Source organism: Balaenoptera borealis (genome assembly GCF_965194805.1).
Source record: "Balaenoptera borealis genome assembly, chromosome: 18".
Lineage (NCBI taxonomy): Eukaryota > Metazoa > Chordata > Mammalia > Artiodactyla > Balaenopteridae > Balaenoptera > Balaenoptera borealis.
The window spans coordinates 22,047,111-22,069,632 of NC_138877.1; the positions used below are offsets into that span (position 1 = coordinate 22,047,111).

At 47.1% G+C, this 22,522-nt stretch overlaps 1 protein-coding gene across 1 annotated transcript in view; it reads left to right on the plus strand.

Moving 5' to 3' along the window:
* Window positions 1–22,028, plus strand: part of LOC309615687 (uncharacterized protein) — a 104,141-nt gene extending 82,113 nt beyond the window's left edge. The window contains exon 3 of the mRNA XM_082365749.1: window positions 20,330–22,028. Within this exon, the coding sequence (XP_082221875.1) occupies window positions 20,330–20,403 (74 nt within the window). The 3' untranslated portion in view covers window positions 20,404–22,028. The remainder of the gene's footprint in view (window positions 1–20,329) is intronic.
* The last annotated feature ends 494 nt before the right edge of the window (window positions 22,029–22,522 follow it).

The following is a 22,522-nucleotide window of genomic DNA, read 5'->3' on the forward strand; positions in this document are numbered from 1 at the left end:
TCTCACTACCTAGAGCATTTTTTTTTACACCAGGAGAAACCATTACTTAGAAAATCATAGGGCTTTAACATCTTAATGGAAAGAAAATTACCAGTGTGATCACAACCAGAGACCTTGGTTAATGGAATAGTAACCCTTCCCTGACCATCCCAGGACTGTGGAAAGGGTGGAGAACCTGGCATTTGCAGAGTTAACATCTGAGTCTTAGACTCTCTGCACGAACTGGTGAGCCGGAGTCAGTCACTTAGCGAGCATCTCAGTGTGACTTTGTCTTTAAAAAAAAACAAAACTGGTTTTATGGGGAAGATAATATGCTTAGGAGAATTGTGAAGGTCACAGAAGATTTCTTACAAATATCAGAGTTATATATACATCCTTATAGGGTATTTATATTTTATTCAATCAGTCAAATCGTCTGAGTGCCTACAACTCAGTGCCTACAATGTGCCAGGCATAGTTCCAGATGCTAGGGCTGGGCTGTGATTAAGACAGACGAGGTTCCTGCCCTCACTTAAGTCTACTTGGAAGAGAAGGAGAATAAACAAGGAGACAAATACGTAAGGTAACTTTAGCTTATAATGTGCAGAAAGTAAAACAAGGCTAGAAAATGATTAGGGGAAGGGGTGGCCAGGGTCTCTGCGGAGGTGGTGTTGGGCTAAACCCTGGGGAGTGAAGGGCCAGCAAAGCTCACCTCTCTCGGCTACAGCCTGCTCATCTCATAGAGTGAGGGTGCTGCGGTGACAGGGCCATGTTACATAAGGAGGTTGGTTACACCACTTCCAATAGCAGTTCAGGGCAATAAGCCCCTTGCCAGAGGCCAGCCTCACATCCTCTGTGGAGGATACTGGTGAGGTTCTCAGATCCTTGTTCTTGGTGAACAAATCTTAGGTAGATTAAAGTCTGGAAAACAGTATGGTGGTTCCTCAGAAAATTAACATTGAATTACCATATGCTCCGGCAATTCCACCTCTGGGTATATAGCACAAGGAATTGAAAGTACGGCTCAAACATGTATTGGCACAACGCTGTTCATAGCAGCAGCATTCACGGTAACCAAAAGGTGGAAACAACCCAAATGCCCAACAACAGATGAATGGATACACAAAATGTAGTACATACATCCAACGGAATATTATTCAGCTTTAAAGAATAAAGTTCCGACACATGCTGTAACGCGGATGGACCTTGAGAACATTACGCTAAATGAAATAAACACAAAAGAACAAATACAGTATGACCTCATTTATATGAGGTACCTAAAATAGGCAAACTCATAGAGATAAAAAGTAGAATGGAGGGGAGTGGAATGAGGAGTTACTGTTTAAGTACAGTATTTCTGTTTGGGAAGATAAAGTTCTGGAAATTGATAGTGGTGATGGTTGCACAACCATGTGAATGTACTTACCGCCATTGAGTTGTACACACTTTAAAATCAATCGAAATGGTAAGTGTGTGTTGTGTATATTTTACCACATTAAAAAAAAAAAAAGCCCATGGGAGACTGAGAAGAGACTGGTCAGGCAGTGGCAACCTTGCTCTTAGATGTTATTTCAAATAGTCCGGAGGGGTGTGGAGGCTGAGGGGAATCACACTGGGTCTCTGCAGGCAACTCTCAGGGTGCCTCCTATTCCACACCCCTGGTACCTGCAGGACAGACCTTGCAGCCCCCATCAGAGTAGAAAAGGGGCTTGGGGCGGGAGATAAACCTCAGGCTGAGTCCCCTACCCACCAGTGTGCCAGCCCTGCAGACCAGGAAGAGAACCGCTCGCCCACCTGCCACCTCTGTCAGCACCTCCAACCCCTTCTGGTGGCTGGTGTGGCTTTCAGGTAGAGGAAGTCAGTACTGAACCCAGTGGGTCTCAAAGGGTGGTCCCCTGGGAACGCTATAGATGCAGATTCTTAGGCTCCACACTGGACCTGTTGATCCAAAGCACCAGATATGGGGCCCAGCAGTGTGTGTTTAAACAAGTCATCCTGTGGGAGATTCTGATGTTGGAGAACCACTGTTCTCAACTGTTACAGAAAGAGCTGCTCTTCTGGGCAGTAACTCAGTGCACTTAGTGATCACCTCCTGAATGCAGAGCCCCAGGCTGTGCAGTAGGGGACACAAAGCAGGCCATCTCGGGGAGCACCATTCCTATGTGATGCTAGGACCCCAAGGGCATCAGAAGGCGTGAGTGGCTGTCAGCCCAAGTAGGTGACATGGGCCTGCGTCACACCCTCTCCTGGTGTGGGCACATCTGGCAAGGTCTGCCAGGGCCCCTTCATCAAGGGTGCTGTGCTGCCGTGTCAGCGTAATGATCTCAGCTCAGCCGCCTGTATACATAAAGCAGATGTGTCTTTCCTCCACTTGCTGCCCCAGCCGTGCTATGTGGACCCTCACCGTACCCCTGTTGGGTAGAGGATTCCTTCAGAGCATCCAGGCCAGATCCCGCCGTAACTTTCAGGTGACTGTAGATGTTGATTACAACCCAGTTTGAAACTTCCGGTCTCACGGGCATTTCCTAGCTCACCTTATCCTCTCCCCGGAGTGCCAGGACCTGCGGTGGGAAAGTAGGAAAGGCAGCATGATCTGCCCTTGAGTTGCCTCCTCCACCTCTCTTCTCAGGAATTGGGGGAGTGAAGGGAAGATGGATGGCGTAGAGGGGGAGGCAGACTGCTCTGCACTGGGATTCAGTTGCAGTTCCCTTCTCATTGGGGTCCAGCACTACTGCTGTTGATGCCCTCGGTGAGGCAGACGTCCCATCCATGGCCCTCTCACAAGGCACATGAAGACTTTGAGTTCCTTGATCCTGTAGGGCCTCCCCATGGCTCGGTTCCCTGGTGTAGGGGGGCCTGCTAAGCCCAACATCGTTCCCTAGTCCACTTCAGCCTCCACCATCAGGAGGCCCCAGTTTTCTTGCTGCCAGGGTCCCTTTGCATGGGGATGGATTTCTGTTAGGGTATCAGCAAGATGGGTTACTCTTAGCTCTCTATCACTGTGTCCCCTTGACCAATGGAAACCCGTATATCCTTGCCACCTCAAATGGAGGGAAGTACTGGGTGCCCTAGTGCCACCCTTTCGGTCCTGACATCTCTCTTCTGTTCATGGAGGCACAAGGATAGACCAGGAAGTTCACTGCCTGGGCAATGTCCCCATAGAGAGTGGATTGCCCTAAGGATGGGCCCCTTAATTTGCGGGACCCAGTGCAGAACTGTTGAACTATTAAGAATTCCAAGATGGTGACAGCAGAGCATTAAACCAAGTGTGGGACCCTCCTGGGTGCTGGCCCTGTGTGACTGCACAGCTCCCACACCCACGAAGCTGGCCTTGAGTGCCAGGCTCCCATCCTCGTTGGCCCACCTCTCCAGCATGATTCTCTCAGAGCCTCCCTTCTCCCTTGGCTTGAGGGCAGGAAAGCACCACTATCCTTGAATCATCTCACTCCATACAAGGTCTAAAGCCCCTCTGTCTCTCTCCAGTCATCTTACAGGGGTTAGGAGGGCCCATCTAGCATGATGGTTGGGTCAGCTTGGCAATCTCTTGGATATGCCTTGGAGGTGATGCTCTTCACAAAGTGCGAGTACTAATGCCTCCTTTAGAAACAAAACAAAAACAAAAAACCCAAACAAATAAACAAACAAAAAAACTGGAGTTGAATCACCAAATCTAGGCAACAGGAAAATTCTTCTCAACACCCTTTGACATTGGAGTATGTACTGTGACTTCCCAGGCCCGGCCACGATGATTTATCCGGGGCAGGGCACCTGGGCGAGCAGGGCCAAAGAGGCCCCCAAGTGGGCATCTAGAATTTGGATTCAAGAGTTGTGCCAGCCTCCCTCTGGTGGTTGAAATGGAAGCTCTAAAGCTTGGTTACGGATGGCTGAGTGTTTACTGACACGTGGCTCAGAACGGAGAAGAAGCTGGCCTGGAAGGGGTGGGGGAGAAGGAGATGGTGGAGGGGACAGGACAGAGGGGACACAGGGAGAGAGAGGCGGAGAGGGGGAAGAGACAGTGTGGCCGGCCTGGTTCTGGCTGTGCCTGACCCTAGTTCCATTCTTGTCCAGGGTCTCCTGCAGGGTCCCCTGCGGTACTTTTGCAATGAGTTCTCCTTTACGCCTAAGGAAGTCAGAGTTCAATTTCTGTCATTTGCCCTAAAAGTCACGAACTAAGACAACTCCCCACTTGCAAGTGGCCCTTCCCCATCGCTCAGTAAGAGTCTGAACTGCTTGGCTCCGATTTCCCTGGAACTGCAGGAAATAAAAGAAGGAGCCAAAAAATAGGATCTGAATGGGAAGGAGAGTGGCTTCAGGCCATGTGTGATGGGAGCGCATCAGGTTCTGTGGAGATGCAGGACTTAACTTCCCATCACCTACTAACTGTTTGGGCTGATTTGCTTATGCATGGGCAGAATCACCAACCTCCCCCCCCCCCGCCCCCGCCAGCTGTCCTTCAAAGATTTAGTGTGATTCACGTCTTCTTTCAACTGAGAGCTATGATAACTAGAAACAGTAGTGAGTAAGATACACTTCCTGCCCTCGTGGAGCTAACGGCTTGGTGGAGGAGTCAGATTCTAAACAACGCATCCCAAAACGTATAAATGTGGTAATTACTGCTACAAGGAGTTATTTCAGAGACAGGAGATTCAATGACAGGAATCCTAACCATCTTGGATTTTCTCCTTTTGATTTTCTCCAAATTCCAAAATCCCTCCCTCCCTCCCTCTTCCCTGTGACGTGTCCAGACAACTAGTACCATTACTACCACTATTTCAGGGACATAGAACTTCTCCTCTACTCTGTATAAACTTCCAGGAGGCCCAGGAAGTCAGTTTGTTCCAATACTAGCCACATGTGTTTATTGAACACTTGAAATACAGCTGGTTCAACTGAGGATGCGAAGTTTTAACTTATTTAGATATAAATTCAAAAACTGGAGCAACATAAAATATTTTTCCATTAAACACCAAACACAACGTTATTTTGTTAGAAACACGTTTCACTTTATCTGTTGAAAATCTTGCGTCTGAGCAGATGTGCTGTGAGTGTAAAGACCCAGATTCCCGACATTTACCATGAAAAAGAGCAGAAAAGGTATCATTACTGATTTTTATATTGATGATGTTGATGTGACCGGAATTCGAATGTTAGTTTAAATATATTCCAAATTGATTTTTGCCTGTTCCTGGCCTTTTTAATGGGGCTACTAGAAAATGTAAAATTACATCTGTGGCTCCAGTTGTGTTTCCGTTGGCCGGTGCTGAGTGGTGGGGACGGGATGGGGGCAACCAAGCTCCTGTGGGATCTCCCAGGCCTGAGTCGCCATAGAAAGGTCCGGTCCGGCTTTCATTTCTCCCCTTCCTCTTTTTCCTGCTTCCCAAACACCATGCCCACTGACTTGTGGGGTGGTGTTGAGCTCTTGCCAGGGGGAGATTTAAAGCAATCAGTGTGAACACCCACTCCCTCCATCACCATCCGGAACTAAAGAAGGGCTTCTCTCACTACCCTCCCTAGTCCAGGCGCCAGAAGGGGCCTCCCCATCTCCCTTCCCTTCCTGCAGGGACATGTGTGACATCCTTAATATCCCAACGCCGACTCCCCCCAGGGTGTCTTGATGGCTGAGGCGGTCACTTTAATACATAAAGCTACTTTCGTCCTGTCTTTATCTGAAACCTGCAGACAGATCCTGTTCACAGATAAGACTGACAGACCGAAGAACTTGGTGAGATCCTAGCCTGCTGGACTGGGGGCAGCTAATGCTCCTGGGTGTGGACGGTAACATGAGGCAGGTCTGAGATAAAATCAGGAGCAACGTGATCGAAGGAAGGCTCCAGGGTCTAGGGAAAACCCAGGTTTTGGGGGGGGCCCAAAGCTTATACAATTTTAAGGATCTGCTTTAAGAAGATAATACACAAATGTCTTGTATTCTTAAATTTTACAAAAATATGTGATCTTATGAACACAGTTTTAGGAACCTGTGTGAGGGAGGGAGCTTCACCATGTGGCAAAGGGTCCCCAGACCAGCAGCATTAGCAAAATCTGGGAATTTGTTAGAAATGCCAGTTCTTGGGTCCAAAGCTACTTAATCAGAAATTCTAGAGTAGGGCCCAGATATCTGAGTGCTTCCCAAGCCCTCCAGGTGGTTTTGATACCCAGTCATGTTTGAGAACCACACACACGGTGGTTAAAAGCATGGATTCTGGATTAAGGCTACCTGAGCCCAGTTTGGCTGTTTATTATCTGGGTGACCTCACCAAGGTACTTGATACTCTAAGCCTCAGTTTCACCGTCTGTAAAATGGGGGAGTGATAGCACGGATCTCAAAAGTTTGTCTTGTGGATTAAATAAGATAACAGAAGTAGTGCTAAGCATAGTACCTGTCATGCTGTATGCACATAAAAAGTTATATAGTGTTATTCTGCAGAGTGTACATGTAGTTGTTGGCGGGAGGGTAAGGAGGAGAGACGGGGATGTAAGAGGTCCTCTTTAGGCGTAATCACGAAGAAGTTCAAATGTGACCTTGACCCCTTTCCCCAGGGTCTGCTGTGTGGTCCTCCAGCTGGTTTGCCCTTCCTGGCAGCCCCTTCTTTCCAGGTCACCTGGTGGTTTTCTCTCTTTTTTAGGGTCCTGGGGCTAACCTTTTAAAATGTCAAATACAACAAATTTAATGAGTCTTACCCTTTGGGGAGTCATGGACCTCCTTGAAAATACAATGGGAGTTAGAGACCTCTCTCTAGAGGGCTATGTGCACATAACACATGCACTGAAGTGACAGACCTTGTCAGGAAACCACTGAAGGGCAGGCCTGGGACCTCAGTTAAGAGCCCTTTTGGTCTGTTTTGTTAATGGAATTGACTTTTAGCAGATGCTTTCTGAACTCGATGTCATATCCCTTTAACTGTGGGAATTTCAGTCACTGTGGCAATGAAGAAGGTCTGGAATAGGGGGTGCCTTTTAGCACTTTTCAAATCACATCATGAAGCTCCTTCAAACTCTTCTGATACATCAGGGGAGTTCTGTGTGGAAATGTTCACTTCAAAGACATTTACAATCCCATAAGGACAATTTAGTGGCTGAAGATTATCTAATGCTGATAAAAGCATAAGTGTGGTTAAATCAGAAAAAACAGACAAGTCAGAGATGTGTGTGTGACAGATTAATTTTTCAGCCTGTTTCTGTCATTCTCACTGCGCTTATGAGATGTGTGACATGTTTGTGTTGTATTTAGCTATCACCTAGCTGCAATTTACAGTGTTCCTTGGAATCGTACTGTGGGTTGACTGGGACAGAGAGAGATTCATAATGACAGCCTATGTGGCTTTGGGCATTTCAAGTCCCTCTGATGATATTGTTACTTGGTTTGAAATCAGATTGGAAAGAAAATGACACCTGTCTCTAAACAGAAAGGCAGTGGGTCAGGAGATATGGGCAAGATGTAGCCTTGGACTTGGGAAATTTCTCAGGATCTCCCCAATGTTCCAGTTGTCTCCTCGTTCTGGGTGCACCAAGCAAAGATGGAAAGAGTGAGCCTTGGAGCAGAGGACGCCAGCCTGCCTGACCTCCAGCCCGCTGTGTGCCGGGGCTGCCCTTGGGCCAGTTCATGGGAGGGGAGGTCAGTTGCCAGTTGGTCATGGGCCCAAGCAATGGCGAGACAGGAAGAGAGGAGACAGACGGAGGTGAGGGCTGAAGCCTGGGGCAAAGCAGGAGGGGCAGGGAGAGTCCTTGACAGAGTAGGTAGACCTGAGCAAGAAGGTTCTGGGTTCCGCTGCCACCTCCCTGCCCATCACACACACACCCACCGCCTGATGGAATGGGGCGGGCCTCCCCAGCCTGAGCGTGGTCCAGGGCAGTGGAACTCCGAGCCTGAAACACTCGGGCCTCCCTGGCGTCACAGCTACCGCCCTACCCCTCTCTCTCCAAACGCCAGGGACAAACCTCTGTATGGCTGCCTGGGGCCCAGTGGGTGCCCTCAGGCCAGCCCTGCCCCCCTGTCCTGTGACCGCTTTGTGAACGTGGCCTGCCGTGGCCGTGTACTTGTCCGTGTACTTGTCCCCTTTGCCTCTTTGGGGGTTGATGAAGCGCTATCTTGGGAAGTCCCAACACCTTCCCCCATGGAGGGTCACCCTCAGCCATCCTTCTGCCAGGCCCCGTTCCCAGGAAGAGCCCTTGAACACTGACCCTGACTCTTGGCTCTGGAAGAAGAGAGAAAGGGAAGGGGAGATCTAGCTGAAGTGTTGGCCGGTCGTGCTGTAAGGTCCCCTGATGGGGCCGCTGCTTTGCAGCCAGCGGGTGCCTTGGCTTCCTGACGCTGGGGCGTCACCTGACCTTTCTGAGCCTCAGGTTTCTGCATCTGAGAAGGCCTGGGGTGGAGAAGACCACGTGACACGGCAGGTGTGGCAGTGCCTTGCGGATGATGTATCATGATGCGGGCCACTCCCCCCTTCTTCCTGTTCCCCTGGCGATGAGAAGGTAGCAACATAGCTGTCGGTGGGCAGTTTGCAAGCAGGAAGTGGAGGATGGCTGGGACAGCCCAAGCCACCATGCAGACAAAGCTAAGGGTCCCTGGCCACCCCCTGGCCCTGCCTGTCTGCCCTCCTGCCCCCTCCCTAACGTACCGCCTCGTTTTCTTCCTTCTCCCTTTTTAAATGAGGCAGAGAGAGACAATGGCTCGCTTACTGTATTCTGTGGGTTGGGACCTGTGTGTATTATTAACTCATTTAATCCCTGTCAAAACACCGTTTTTTTAGCTGATGAAATAGAGGCAGAGAGTTTGAGGACCTTGCTCCAGGTCACAGAGGTGGTGGCCACAGACCAGGACTCGCACACAAGCAGTCTGGCTCCCAGGTCTATGCTATGAAACTGACTAGTGTATCATCCAGTGGTTCCCGAAGTGTGGTCCCTGGAGCATCAGCCTGACCTGGGAATAGAGTAGAAATGCAAATTCTCCCCCCCCCCCCCGCCAAGCCCACCAGAACTACTGAGTCTGAAACTCGGGGGTTGGGGCCCATCATTGGTGTGTTCCCAGGCTTTCCAGGGCATTCTGAGCACATGAAAGTTCGAGAACCACTACCCTCATATCTTCCAGCAAGCCAGTGTTTCATTTCTCTGACGTCTGCATGAACTCGGCTACAGCTGGGGCTGGCTGGGGAAACACAGGTCTGTCTCCAGGTTCTGGTTGAGAGAAGAGGAACCACCGGTGCCAGGGAGAAACCTGACTCTCCAATTGGCCTTCTTCTGGCTCCTCACCTTTGACCTGCTCATGCAAAATGACTTCTTAAAATGTCTTATTTTGCTGTCTCCCAGGCAAGGCCTTCATGATTAATCGTGCAGCTCAGCACAAAGAGCCTGGAGGTGCTCATTTTATTTTATTTTTATTCTGTTTCTTTCATACTTACTTAACAAAAGATCCATGTATATGTGTATGCAGGCATGTGTGTATTCTCTCTCTCCGCACGGCCACCCCCGACCCGCCCAAGCTTGACTCAACCTTATATTTCCAAAATCTATTTCTGGAAGTTTTTGAGCCAAGTTGGGGCTTCTCAGAGCTGCCGTGTATGGTTGCACAGGCTGTGCACTGCACAATCCAGGAGGTGCCATTTACAGATGCAACCACTCACCTGGCCCAGGAGGGTTGACTCCTGTCAGCCACCTCCTCCCTTCTCTCTCCCTGGTTGGCCTCGCCCTCTAGCCTAGGCCTTGCCTTCCTTTTTTTTCCTCTCTTCCAAGGCATTCTGTAAACGTTTGCCTCAGGAGTGAGGGCTGCCTCCTCTTCAGAAGCCCTTTTCTCTACAAGGTGTTGGGTTTGTCTGCTCAGAGCTCCACAGACCCTTGGTTTCCAGGACTGAGCACAAAGTCTCCTGTGGGCCCTCTCACCCTTCACCATCATTCCCAGACCATTCTAAACACCCCAGGGTGATGGGGGAGAGTGACACTGTCCTGGGTTAAAGCCACAAGAAGATGGCATCCGGCTGCTACTAAATACCGTTAGGAAATGATGGGTTCTTACCAGAAGCAAAAGCCTCCAAGTCTCTGTTATAAACATGAATCAGCATGAGGAGAGCCCAGGAGAAGCATCTCTGGTCCTGGACAGCGTGGGGACGTGATGACTCTGACCCTGACTGTCACTCAAATGCCGTGTGTGGTGAGGGGCGGAGTGAGAGGGAGGAGAGAATCTTACATAAGAAAAACCACTCCCTGGAAGTTTGCTTCCCTGATGACACCAGAAGAGCTTATGGCTTCCTTCCTCACGTGTATCTTTTTCACGTTTATTTCTCACATACCTATGGTTTGTAAGGGTTTTGTTTGCTTTTTTAATTGGAAGATAAAAAGTTAATGAAATATCAACTTTGGGGAATTCCCCGGTGGTCCAGTGGTTAGGACTCTGTGCTTTCACTGCCAGGGGCTAGGGTTCAATCCCTGGTCAGGGAACTAAGGTCCTGCCAGCCGTGTGGCGCAGCCAAAAAAAAAAAAATTAAAAAAAAAAATATATCAACCCTGAATATTCCAGACCCTTTTGGCTGGTATTTCAGTCCCTGCAGCCTCTAGCTCAGGGCTGGTTCTCAACATCCACAGGCTAAGTGTTGATTGTCCGACATGTTTTAGAGAACAAACTTGCCTCTCTTTTTTCTCCAAGTCAATGTCACTTGGCCGGAAAGGCCTTCTCAAAGAACCGCCCTCTGGTGCCGAGCCTTGCCCGTGTCCGACTGGCTTCAAAGTGAATCCTTACATGGAGGAAAGGCATTTGGCTTTCGGTTTGGCTCTGCCAACCAGTTCTGTGTCCTTAAGAAAACATTTCTGAGCCACTTGGTTTCATCCCAGGGTTTTTTTTCCACCTGTCACTTGGAAATAATGATAGTAATTGCTATTTGCCTCCTGGGATTGTTTAAAGCAGGGCTGGCAAAACCTTTTCTGTAAAAGGCCTCATAGTAAATAGTCTAATAAGCTTTGCAGACCATAATGGTCTCTGCAGCAACTGCTCAGCTGTGCCATTTTGGGGAAAGCAGCCATAGACAAAACATGAGAGAATGGGGTTGGGTATATTCCAGTAGCAAAAATAGGCAGCAGGATTCTGCCCACTGGCGGTAGCTTGCCAACTCCTGATTTAGCAGATGAAGCAAGAAATGGATGTGAAAATAAACTGTAAAGTGCCATCAAAAAGTAAGGGATGGCGAGGTGAAGAGACTGCACACAGCAGGGTCAGGTGTACGCCAGGAGGCCTCACTGGTACAGACTGGAATGACCAGTGGAAAGGCCAACCGTCGTGCATCCCTGCCCCTTGGCAGCCTGGGGGGAGGTGCACTGGGACCCAGGTGCACAGGTGAGGTGGTCAGCAGAAGATACTCCTCCCACTAATGCACTCCCTTTTCATTGGAATAAGCCTGAGAATGGTTTTGCCCTGAGCTTCAAGTCCAGTCTATGTTTGGGCAGCAAATGATCTGAGCTTGGGTACCAGCTATTTACAGCCATGCTTGGGAAAGTCACCTACCCACATCTGGAGACCTTGGGGGAGCTTGGCTCAGTCCATCTTTTGGGGAAAGAGAAGCCTCTGGTATCTGCTGGCTCATTTGCAGACCCCCCGGGGAGAGTCCTAAGGCTCTTTCCAGGCAATCCTGTTTGTTTCCAGAGATGGCAAGGACAATTGTGCCACAATTTAAGGGGGCAGCATGGAGTCCTGGAGAGACCAGGAGCTACAGAACCAGCTAAAACTGGATTCCCACCAAGGCCCATTCCCACCATATAATAGAGGGTCAATATTTGGTGCCACTTAACTGTAAATTAAGTAACTTCTCTGAAATTCTTCATTTGTCAGAGTCAAGAATACTACTTAACGGCTGTTATGATTAAATTAGATAATATACCTATAGTATGTAGCACATAGTTATCCTTCAAGAAATCTTAGCTCCTTTCTTTGTATAAATGTGTCCATCGGATGACTTTCCACCGTGAGGGAGGCGCAGTGATCTTGGATGAACAGGAAGGCTGAACAGGGAAGCTTGTCCTACTTTGCTCGAGGTGATGCTGTTATAATACTGGGGGGCCATGATGGGCTGTTCTCTCTCCTCCACTGAAGGTTATACAAAATTTAATGGGCTTACATTTCAGCATGAACTGTTCAAGGCTTCCTGTTCGACCTAAGAATTAATGACTTTTGGATGAAGGAAGACTTGTAAAATTGGGTATCTGTGAGGAGGTAGCATTTTCTTACCTAGAAATATGAGTCCTCTGATCAGGGCCAGAACCACTGTTGGTGGTCAGTAAATGATATTGTCTGTGCTCCACCTTGAGACTCCGATTAAGGACACTAGTACCAGTTCTCAACTCAGTTTAGTGGGGACACGTTTAGGTAAACCATGATGGTTGGTTCTACGTGTCAACTTGACTGGGCCTCAGGGTGCCCAGATATTTGTCAAATGTTATTCTGGGTGTTTCTGTAAGGGTGTTTTTGGATGAAGTTAACATCTTTTTCGTCAACTGATCTTTGTTATTTTTTTCCTAAAACCATTTTATTGAGGTATTGTTGATATTCAAAAAGCTGCACAAATTTAATGTGTACAACCTGATGAGTTTGGAGATAAGTGTATACCCATGGAACCATCACACAATCTATGCCATAACTGTATCTATCATGCCCAAACTTTTCCTCCCACCCCATCATTATTATTGTGTGTGATCAGAACACTTAACATAAGTTCTACCCTCTTACCACACTTTTGAGTATATACTACAGGATTGTTAGCTATAGGCACTTTTGGTGGAGTGGATCTCTAAGACTCATTCATCTTGCATAACTGAAACTTTGTACCCTTGAATACTTCTCTGTTTCCCCCTCCCCCCAGCCATTGGCAACCACCATTCTTCTCTGCTTCTCTGAGTTTGACTATTTTAGACTTCTCATACAAGTGGTGTCAGGTATAATAGTATTTGTCCTTTTCGTGTTTGATTTATGTCACTTAGCATATTATCCTCCAGGTTCATCCATGTTGTTGCAAATGGCAGGATTTTCTTTTTTATGGCTGAATAATATTCCGTCATATGTATATGCCGCATTTTCTTTATCCATTCATCCATCAGTGGACACTGAGGTTGCTTCCATGTCTTGGCTATTGTGACTAGTGCTGCAGTGACTATGGGAGTGTAGATATCTCTTTAAGATCCTGGTTTCAATTCCTTTGGGTATATACCCAGAAATGGGCTTGCTGGGTCATGTGGTAGTTCTACAGACAGACCTTGTTTTTATTGTGCTTTGCTTTATCTCACTTTGCAGATATTGTGGGGTTTTGTTTTTTGCTTTTTTACAAATTGAAGGATTATGACAACCCTGTGTTGAGCAAATCTATCAACACCATTTTTCCAACAACATTTGCTTACTTCCTCTCTCTGTGTCACATTTGGTAATTCTAGCAATATTTCAAACTTCAAAATTTCCAAATACATTATATTTGTTATGGTGATCTATGATCAGTGATCTTTGTACCTATTGCAAAAAGATTGACTCACTGAAGGCTCAGATGATGGTTAGATGTATATGTGTGTGTGTGTCCATCCTAACTTGTTGAGGTGAAATCTCATTGTGATTTTGATTTACATTTCCCTAATGATTACTGATATTGAGCACCTTTTCCATGTACCTGTTTGTCATCTGCATGTCTTCTTTGGAGAAGTATCTATTCAGTTCCCTTGCCCATTTAAGAATCAGGTCATTTGTCCTTGTTTTTGTTTTTTTTTTATTTTGAATTGTAGAAGTTCCCTACTGGTGATGGGCACTGACACTGGGGCAACCAGGGCCTCTGTTAGAGGCACACCCAGCCTCTATGAAAGAGTTTTATTAACAAGAACATGTACTGAGCTCTTACTGTTTGCCAGACACGGCAGTAAGTGCTTTCCAAGCAGTTCTCAGTTAAGTCCCCCAACAAATGAGGGAAGTACCCTTATCACTCCTTCAGAGAAGTCAACGGACTTTCCTAAGATGACCAAGGTAGTACAAGGCAGAACTGGGACTCGAAGTGAAATCTACCTGATTTCGAAGTGCATTACTCTACGCACTGTAGGCTCTCCATTTTACCAGCATCCAAGGCACTGGGCTCCCTTGCTGTTATCATCTATTTCTACCCTGCTGCTGGCCCTCGTTCCCATTCACCCTTATAGATCTCTAGATACCAACTCACCCTGATCTTTATTAATTCATTTACTCACTAAGTATCGAGTATGTACTAGTGTGCTCAGCCATGAGCTAGGCACTGGGTGTAGAGCAATAAACCAAACGTACATAACCTACCCTCTTGGAGCCCACAGTCCAGGGAGGAAGATAATTGCACAGGCAGTACCATCTGTGTGATGAAGGATGGGGTGATGGGAAGCAGAACACAGGGAAGCACAGAGCAGGTGACATCTTAGCTATTTGGAGGAAAGGCCACTGCATCTGAAACCTGAAGAATGAGAAGTTGTTTGGGACTTCCCTGGTGGCTCAGTGGTTAAGAATCCGCCTGCCAATGCAGGGGACATGGGTTGGAGCTCTGGTCCGGGAAGATCCCACATGCTGCGGAGCAACTAAGCCCGTGCACCACAACTACTGAGCCTGCGCTCTAGAGCCCGCGAGCCACAACTACTGAGCCCATGTGCCACAGCTACTGGATCCCGTGCGCCTGGAGCCCATGCTCCGCAACAAGAGAAGCCACTGCAATGCGAAGCCTGCACACTGCAACGAAGAGTAGCCCCTGCTCACCGCAACTGGAGAAAGCCCGCATGCACCAATGAAGACCCAATACAGCCAAAAAGAAAGAAAGAAAGAATGAGAAGGTGTTTAAGAGGCAAAGACTCAACTCTTTTGAGTCAAGAGGGGCATGACTAGGTTTGAGTGATGGTTTGTAATTCTATCAGATGCAGTATGCCATTTTCTGTTTAAAAAAAGATTGTGTGCAAGACCCCTTTCAGTTGTAATTTACCTACACGCATAATTTTTTTAAACCAATATAAAGTCCTAATTATAATATAGAAGAAACAAAGGGAAAGTAGTCTAAATAAAATGGAATGCATTTCTGTTTACAAGTGCTCAAGCACTAGGAGATAGAGTGAAGCAGGCAGAAAATTACACCTCTCCGTGGAATGACAGTGAATGGCCAAGACGATCGTGTTATGTCGGCAACTCCAGCACGGTGAGCGGTATTGCCAACAGTGCTGGGAATTTCTAACACATGAGGAACGGCGTTTGGTAATGTTCCAGCTGAAACAAAGTGCAATCTTTGTTTGATTTACACAGTAGCTGTGTCCTTGGAAATCTTAGTTTGTGCAAAAACCAAATACCTGTGTTTATATGTAAAATGGAATTTGGGTTAGACTCAGATCATTTTAACCAAGTTTTCATCTATCTCATGTCTGGTGGGACATTCAGAATGATGTGGAGTCATGAATAACTCTTCTGTTGCATCAGACTGCTCTGGTAATTACGGGACTCACCCATTCCTCATGCCCAGCACACTATATGACAGGAGCACCTCCCCCAGGCAGTGTGACACCAAAGATCCTCCAGAGTTTCTAAAAGGCCCTCTAGGGGTGACAGCAGCTCCCCACCGCCCAAGAAACACCAAGCTACAGAAACTCTAGAGCAATAGTGACTTATAGAAGTGTGTGAGCCTCATAATGTAGTTTTCAATTGTCGTAGCTCTGTTGAAAAGAGTAGAATGAAACAGAGTAGTTGACTTTTTTTCCAAATTTATTTTATTCAAGTGTAGTTGATTTACAATGTTGTGTTAATTTCTGCTGTACAGCAAAGTGATTCAATTATATATGCATATGTATACATTCTTTTTCATATTCTTTTCCATTGTGGTTTATCACAGGATATTGACTGTAGTTCCCTGTGCTATACAGTAGGACCTTGTTGTTTATCCATTCTATATATAATAGTTTGCATGAAATTGACTTAATAATATATTTTCTTTAACCCAATTTAGCCAAAATATTATCATTTCACCAACATAACATAAAAGATAATTACTTTTTTTATACTAAGTCTTTGAAATCCAGTATATATTTTACACTCAGAGTGCATCTCAGTTCAGACTGGCCGTGTTGTAGATACTTAACAGCCTCGTATGGCTACTGGCTGTCCTATTGGATGGTGCAGCCCTAGAAAGCATTACGTCCCGTTCCTTGGCACAAGGACTTCTTTTTTGAATCCTCAGTTTCCAGAACTCTGACACTTGGGGAAATCCAGACTCAGGGTTTTCAGACGGGTGTATAGAATCCTACAAGCAGAGCCGGGACCCTGAACCTCGGTGGACACACTGCTTGGATCGAGCCACAGAGCACGTGAGTGCAGTGGCTGGGTCCCACCGTCCACTCCCAGCTCCTGGACGCGGCACTGTGTGAAGTCACAAGTAACTGCTCATAACCGCGTGGCTCAGTGCTGCCTGCAAATTGAAGGCCCCCTTGAAAATGCTGGAAACAGATGTTCGGAAATCTCTGACCTCTCATCACTCATTTCAGAATGTAAATGCCTGTTAATTTCCCCCTTTTATTGCTGAGCTCCACACAGCGGCATGCTCAATGTCAATGGGAATATCCTTTGGAGACGTTCAATATATCAAATCTGAAGGTCGCTGGAAATCGGGGCACTTGGAGGAGAGGACTGGGAGAGAGGGGAGGGGGCTCTGGGGGCACAGAGCGAGGTTGAGAGGAGGCTTCTCTGGCCAGAATCGAGGCCTGAGCAGAAGACCTGAACGCTCACCTTCCTGCCCTCGGCCTGGGCGCACGCCAATAAGGCCTCCGGGGAGGAGACATACATGAGTGTCGGGAAAATTGAAAGCAGCGATCTGGGGGACACTTGCTCCCTCCTTGTGGCTGACAGCTGCCTTTCCCATCTGATCAGCTGAAGTGGCTTCCCGGGAGCTGTGGACGGCAGGCAGACCTGCAGTCAGGCTGACCCAGGTTCAATTCTGTTGCCTTTGCTTTCTAGCTGGAAGATCTTGGGCATGTACCTTCACCTCCATTTGCTTGGTAGAAAATGGAGGTAAAAGCCCACATTGCAGCTGTGAAATAAAATTCATGTTTTATGGCAAGACAAGAAAAATTTAAACATAAAATTTTTTCTCTGCCCTTTGGCATCATCTCTCCCCCACTGTGCATCTGCATCGTGCATCAAGCAGACCTCCCCATCGGTGGAAATACCTACTCAACCATAAAGAACACCACTCTCCCAGCACCAACAAGACAGCTCCTTAAAAGAGAACATTCCTTCTTAATCTTGTAAGAAGCCATGATGACCTACTACTCGCTAGATTGTATAAACTATCAGTAACACGTCACTTAATGTACAGTCCTGTCACCACAACTTATAACTATGCTTTGACCTCTAACGGGTAGAACTGTTCTCGGAGCTTTCTGAGAGGCTGTTCTCGAGTTATAATCCTCAGTTTGGCTCAGATAGAATTTTCCATTTCTTTCCTAGGTTGACTGATTAATTGTTCATCAACACAGCTTTATGAGCATTTCGTGCTATAACAGATACTGCACCGGGCACTGTGCCTGGCACACAGTGAGGTCTTAAATGTCTGTTCCTTCCCCTCTTTATCTCCCGTCCTCAGAGCCTTGGTTGATGGCACTGATGGCCTTTACAGTGACACGTGATGCCTTCAGAGAGCTGAAGTTTTAACCATCTAAGGCATCTCCCAGTACTGTGCTCTGGGAAATGGAGGTGTTTTGAGCCCAAAATCTCTGGGAGAAAAATCAAGGCAGTTCCCTCCTTAGACCAGAGGTCCTAGAAAAGCGCTGTAGCTGACACCAGACTGGTACCTAGTGTGTCCCGATGATAAGCCCCTGAGCTCTTGGCTGACCTGATGCAGACCCCGCACTTCCACAGAGAGTGAGGGGAGGACAATCCATCGAGAACAGAGAGAGCATCTCCATCATTGCCAACAAGGAGAGGAGACCCCATGGGGCTGCTCTGGGCCACCCCATTGCACCTGCCTGACGAGCCTGTTCAGGATCACACACAGCCTCGCCTTGGGATGGGCCCTGGGAGGAGCCATGACCTTGACCGCCAAGATCCTCCAAGATCCTCGGTCAGGAGCTCCCCCCTCCCACCGTGAAATCACTTCTCATCTGAGGCCTCCTGGGCTTTCTTTTCTTTAGACTTTTCTCTGCAGTGCCCTAGTTTGGCCTTGAGTTTTCAGCCAATTTTTTGTGAAGGAAAACGATTACACTTTATCAGTACTTTGGAGAAAATAGTGTTTCCTTCACAAAAGTAAGACCCCCTAGGGCTTTTAACTTCCCTTCTTTAAGAGAGGAGGGAAAAAGCTCTCAGCAGCCTACAGGGTGTCAAGCAAAGCTCCACCTCCACTTTCACTTTCACATTGTCGTTTTTTTACCCTTGTAATTTTGCCCGCTCCCTGGGGGCGATGGCGGGAAAGGGCACAGACTCTGGTAATGCACCCCAAGAGCGCCTCCTGAGCTTGGGTGGGGGGTTGACCTCCAGCTGCAGAGCTTGCTGGTGCGGTGACCTCACCGGATGGGCCTTGGGTCACCTTTCCTGCCATCACCGGTGCTGATGAGACCACTTTCCTCTGTTGAATGGGGGCAGCAGTTACCAGACTCCCCAGATTTGTGGCCTTGCCTTTGACGTTTGCGCCCCTGTTTTACAGCCACCTTGAGCCCAGACAGGGTCAGGGAGACCAGTGCCTCCCAGTGTTTGCTGGAAATGATCCTTCCTCCTCTACCACCAGACATTGTCTCAAGTTCCTTGCTGGCTAGGAGGGAGGTACAGCAGAGGAGCTGGGGACCCAGTCTTTCCTGTTTGCCAGGATCTGTTTCAGGATTGACATTCAAGACATTGACATGCAGAAGTATCTCATCACAGTTCCATGTCCCGCTGGGGTGCTGGTCATACAGATCTACATGTGTGCTAACATTCCATAGTACCACGTGCTTGTGCACACACACACGTGTGCATATTAAAAGTGGCGAAAGCTGAATGAGACCTACAGTTTATCTTTTTTAAAATTTATTGAAGTATAGTCGATTTACAATGTGGTGTTAATTTCTGCTGTACCGCAAAGTGATTCAGTTATACGTATATATACATTTTTTCATATTCTTTTCCATTACGGTTTCTCACAGGATATTGAATATATTTCCCTGTGCTATACAGTAGGACCTTGTTGTTTATCCATCCTGTATATAATAGTTTGCATCTGCTAACCCCAAACTCCCAATCCATCCCTTCCCCACACCCCTCCCCCTTGGAAACCACAAGTTTGATTTCTATGTCTGTGAGTCTGTTTCTGTTTCACAGATAAGTTCATTTGTGTCATGTTTTATATTTCCAAATATAAGTGATAGCATATGATATTTGTCTTTCTCTGTCTGACTTCGCTTAGTATGATAATCTCTAAGTCCATGTTGCTGCAAATGGCATTATTTCATTCTTTTTTATGGCTGAGTAGTATTCCATTATATATATATATATATATATATATATATATATATATATATATATATACCCCACATCTTCTTTATCCATTCATCTGTCGATGGACATTTAGGTTGCTTTCATGTCTTGGCTATTGTAAATAGTGCTGCTATGAACATAGGGGTGCATGTATCTTTTTGAATGAGAGTTTTGTCTGGGTATGTGCCCAGGAGTGGAATTGCTAAACCATATGGCAAGTCTATATTTAGTTTACTGAGGAAACTCCATACTGTTTTCCATAGTGGCTGCGCCAATTTACATTCCCACCAAGAGTGTAGGAGGGTTCCCTTTCCTCCACCCCTCTCCAGTGTTTATTATTTGTAGACTTTTTAATGATGGCCGTTCTGACCGATGTGAGGTGGTACCTCATTGTAGTTTTGATTTGAATTTCTCTAATAATTAGCGATGTTGAGTATCTTTTCATGTGCCCGTTAGCCATCTGAGACCTACAGTTTAATTAATAGTATTGTACCAATGGCAATTTCCTAGTTGTGGAAAGGTACTATGGTTGCGTAAGATGTTATCATTGGGGAAAAGCTGGGGGAAGGGTACACAGGAACTCTCGATGCTTTTTTTTTTTTTTTTGCAACTTCTTTTGAACCTTAAATTATTTCTAAATCGAAGGTCTTCCCCAGAAGGTCCCTCAAGTCCTCAGGGGAAAAAAGCCCTGGAGGCCGGCCCCCACCCAGCCAGGGAACGGTTCCTCGGGGGAGCAGCATATCTGGCCTCTCTTTGGGATGTTGGCTGAGGAGCACTTTCCTCACTGGGCACGAGATAGTGGTTCATACTCACGGTGCCTTTGGTTCTCAGGTCTATTCTCTGTTTCTTTAGCTATTGGGGAAAATGTCAATTAAAAAAAATTTTGTTTCTGGTCTTTTTCTGTAGGGGTGCAGTGGGACTTGACAAGGAGACGTCGGTGGGTCACACACTCCCCAGCATCCTTTGTCACGGCCACTTAGAACCAGCATCATTCAGACCATCAGCCTGTGAGTATCACCAAAATAGGAACAGTGAATCGCTCCCTCCCCACTCCATCCTGAAATCACTCAACTTCTTCCCTTTGCTCTCCCTACTTACCACTGTATCCCGTGCCTGGCACAGAGTACGTGTTCAAGAAATGGGTTTTTGAATGAATGAGTCCTAAATAGAATCAGATAAGAACCAAGGGTGCTGGGTAGATCCCTGAAGTCAGACAGTTTCCTCCTCCTTTTGGCCAGCCAAGGAAAATTTTCCTTGCGTTTGATTTGTGGACCTCAGAGGAGAGGCATGACGGCTAAGTTAAGAATGAGCCTGGGGCTTCTGAAAACATCTCTCCTGCAACTGCAGAGAGCCTGCAGGCAGAGCAAAGACCAGCAGAGACAAGCAAGGCCTCAGTGGCAGGTGTAGGGACGGGGGAGCTGGAGAGAGAATGGAAGAGAAGAGAAAACCCTGATGTCGTTGCTTGAGTTCCTGGATCCAGCTGTGCCTGAACCTTTCTTGTTGAGTGCACAGAGCTGCCTGCCTCTTCCCCTGGCAAATCCACCTGGAGCAATTCCTGCTTTTAGTCCAGCACATGGATCCCTTGCAGCCTGGCCTAACTTGCCTGGAATCTTCCAAAGCCTAAGTGAGCCTGGAATGCAGTGTCCATTCCCCTCAAGCTCCCCAGGCACACCGTTCTTCTCCCCTTCCTCTCTGCACTCGCCCGGGGTTGGTGCAGCAGCTGTTGTGAGCTGCTTACACACTACCAAGATCCCTCTTCTAGCTGATCAAAAATGTGTATCTTTACCCAACTCATGGGTCCTCCAGGAGGCTTCATTGCTCATCCTCACGCATTTGAGCCAAACATGTCCAACATGTCACAGATGCTCCAACAGCACAGAAAATTGCCATCTAAAAATTTGGTCTGAGGTAGTGATCCCGGGAGACTTCTTGGATGTGGTGCATTTTGAAAAATAAGCATTATTTAAAGTATCGGGGAAGTGACGTCAGGCAGAAGGGTGGCATGTGGGAAACCACCGCAGGGCTATGAAAGGGGCCACAGGTAGCATTTGAAGGATGACCAGAGGGAAAGGCGTGTGGAGGACACTGGGGGCTGGCGGGGGTGGGGGCAGAGCGTGAGGGCCTAGGACATTACATCAAAAAGTGAGTTTGTCCTGACAGCTGTGTAGAACCGTGGAGAGTTTCAGGCAGAAAATGACTTCAGAACTGTGTGAAAAGAATTATTCTGGCAGTCGTGTCCTCAGGATTCATCCCACTCAAGACAAAGAGATCCTTTGCTGGGGTCGCTGAATGGCAGAAGCTTCATTTGACAAGCAAAGGAACCACACACAGAACACCTCTGTAACCCTCAGGTGTGCATAGAAAACACAGGGCAAGGGTGTTTGAAGGAGCAGTAAACCCAATGGTACTCCTTGGATAATTAAAGGGGAGGCAAAGGTTGCGTTCAGCAAAACCAAGTCCGTCCGCGTGTATGCTGGGCTCACAAATGGACAGGGCAGGTGTGGGTTTATTCCTGCATGAAAAAGGCAGTTGGCAGAGTATATCTGCAACCCCTGTGCCCGATCAGTGCCCCGCTTGTTCGAAAGATTATATAGCTCCAGTGAGAACTTTTAAAAAGGTCGTCTAGAGCAAGAAAAAAAAAGTCAGGGAGGAGCTGTTGCATCCATCCAGGATTAGGGACTTTCCTTTCCTCTTTTCCAGCTTTGGCCTCAAAGGCCAAAACTGTTCGTCAGACTGTTAGATGTAGAAGCCCTGAAGCTACGTCAAGGCATCAGTGACACTATCAGTTCCCAGATGCTTGTCATTGTGTGTCAGCCCACGCAAAATAAACCCTGCTCACCAGAAACACATTTTGAGATTATTCTTGTTCTGAATAATAGAAATGCATCCTTAGGGAACATCCAGCAGAGTGCTTTTTTGATTGGAAATTTAGATAACTGGTAAGAAATCCTGGGAGAGAGAGAGAATCTAGCAAACAAATTTCTTCTGACTGTTGGACCACCCTGCATGCTAACAGATGTTTTCATTAGTTAATGGGTCTGTCCAAAGAACTGATAAAGCTGGTTAAATATCGATCATCTGATCAGTCTTATTTAAAGA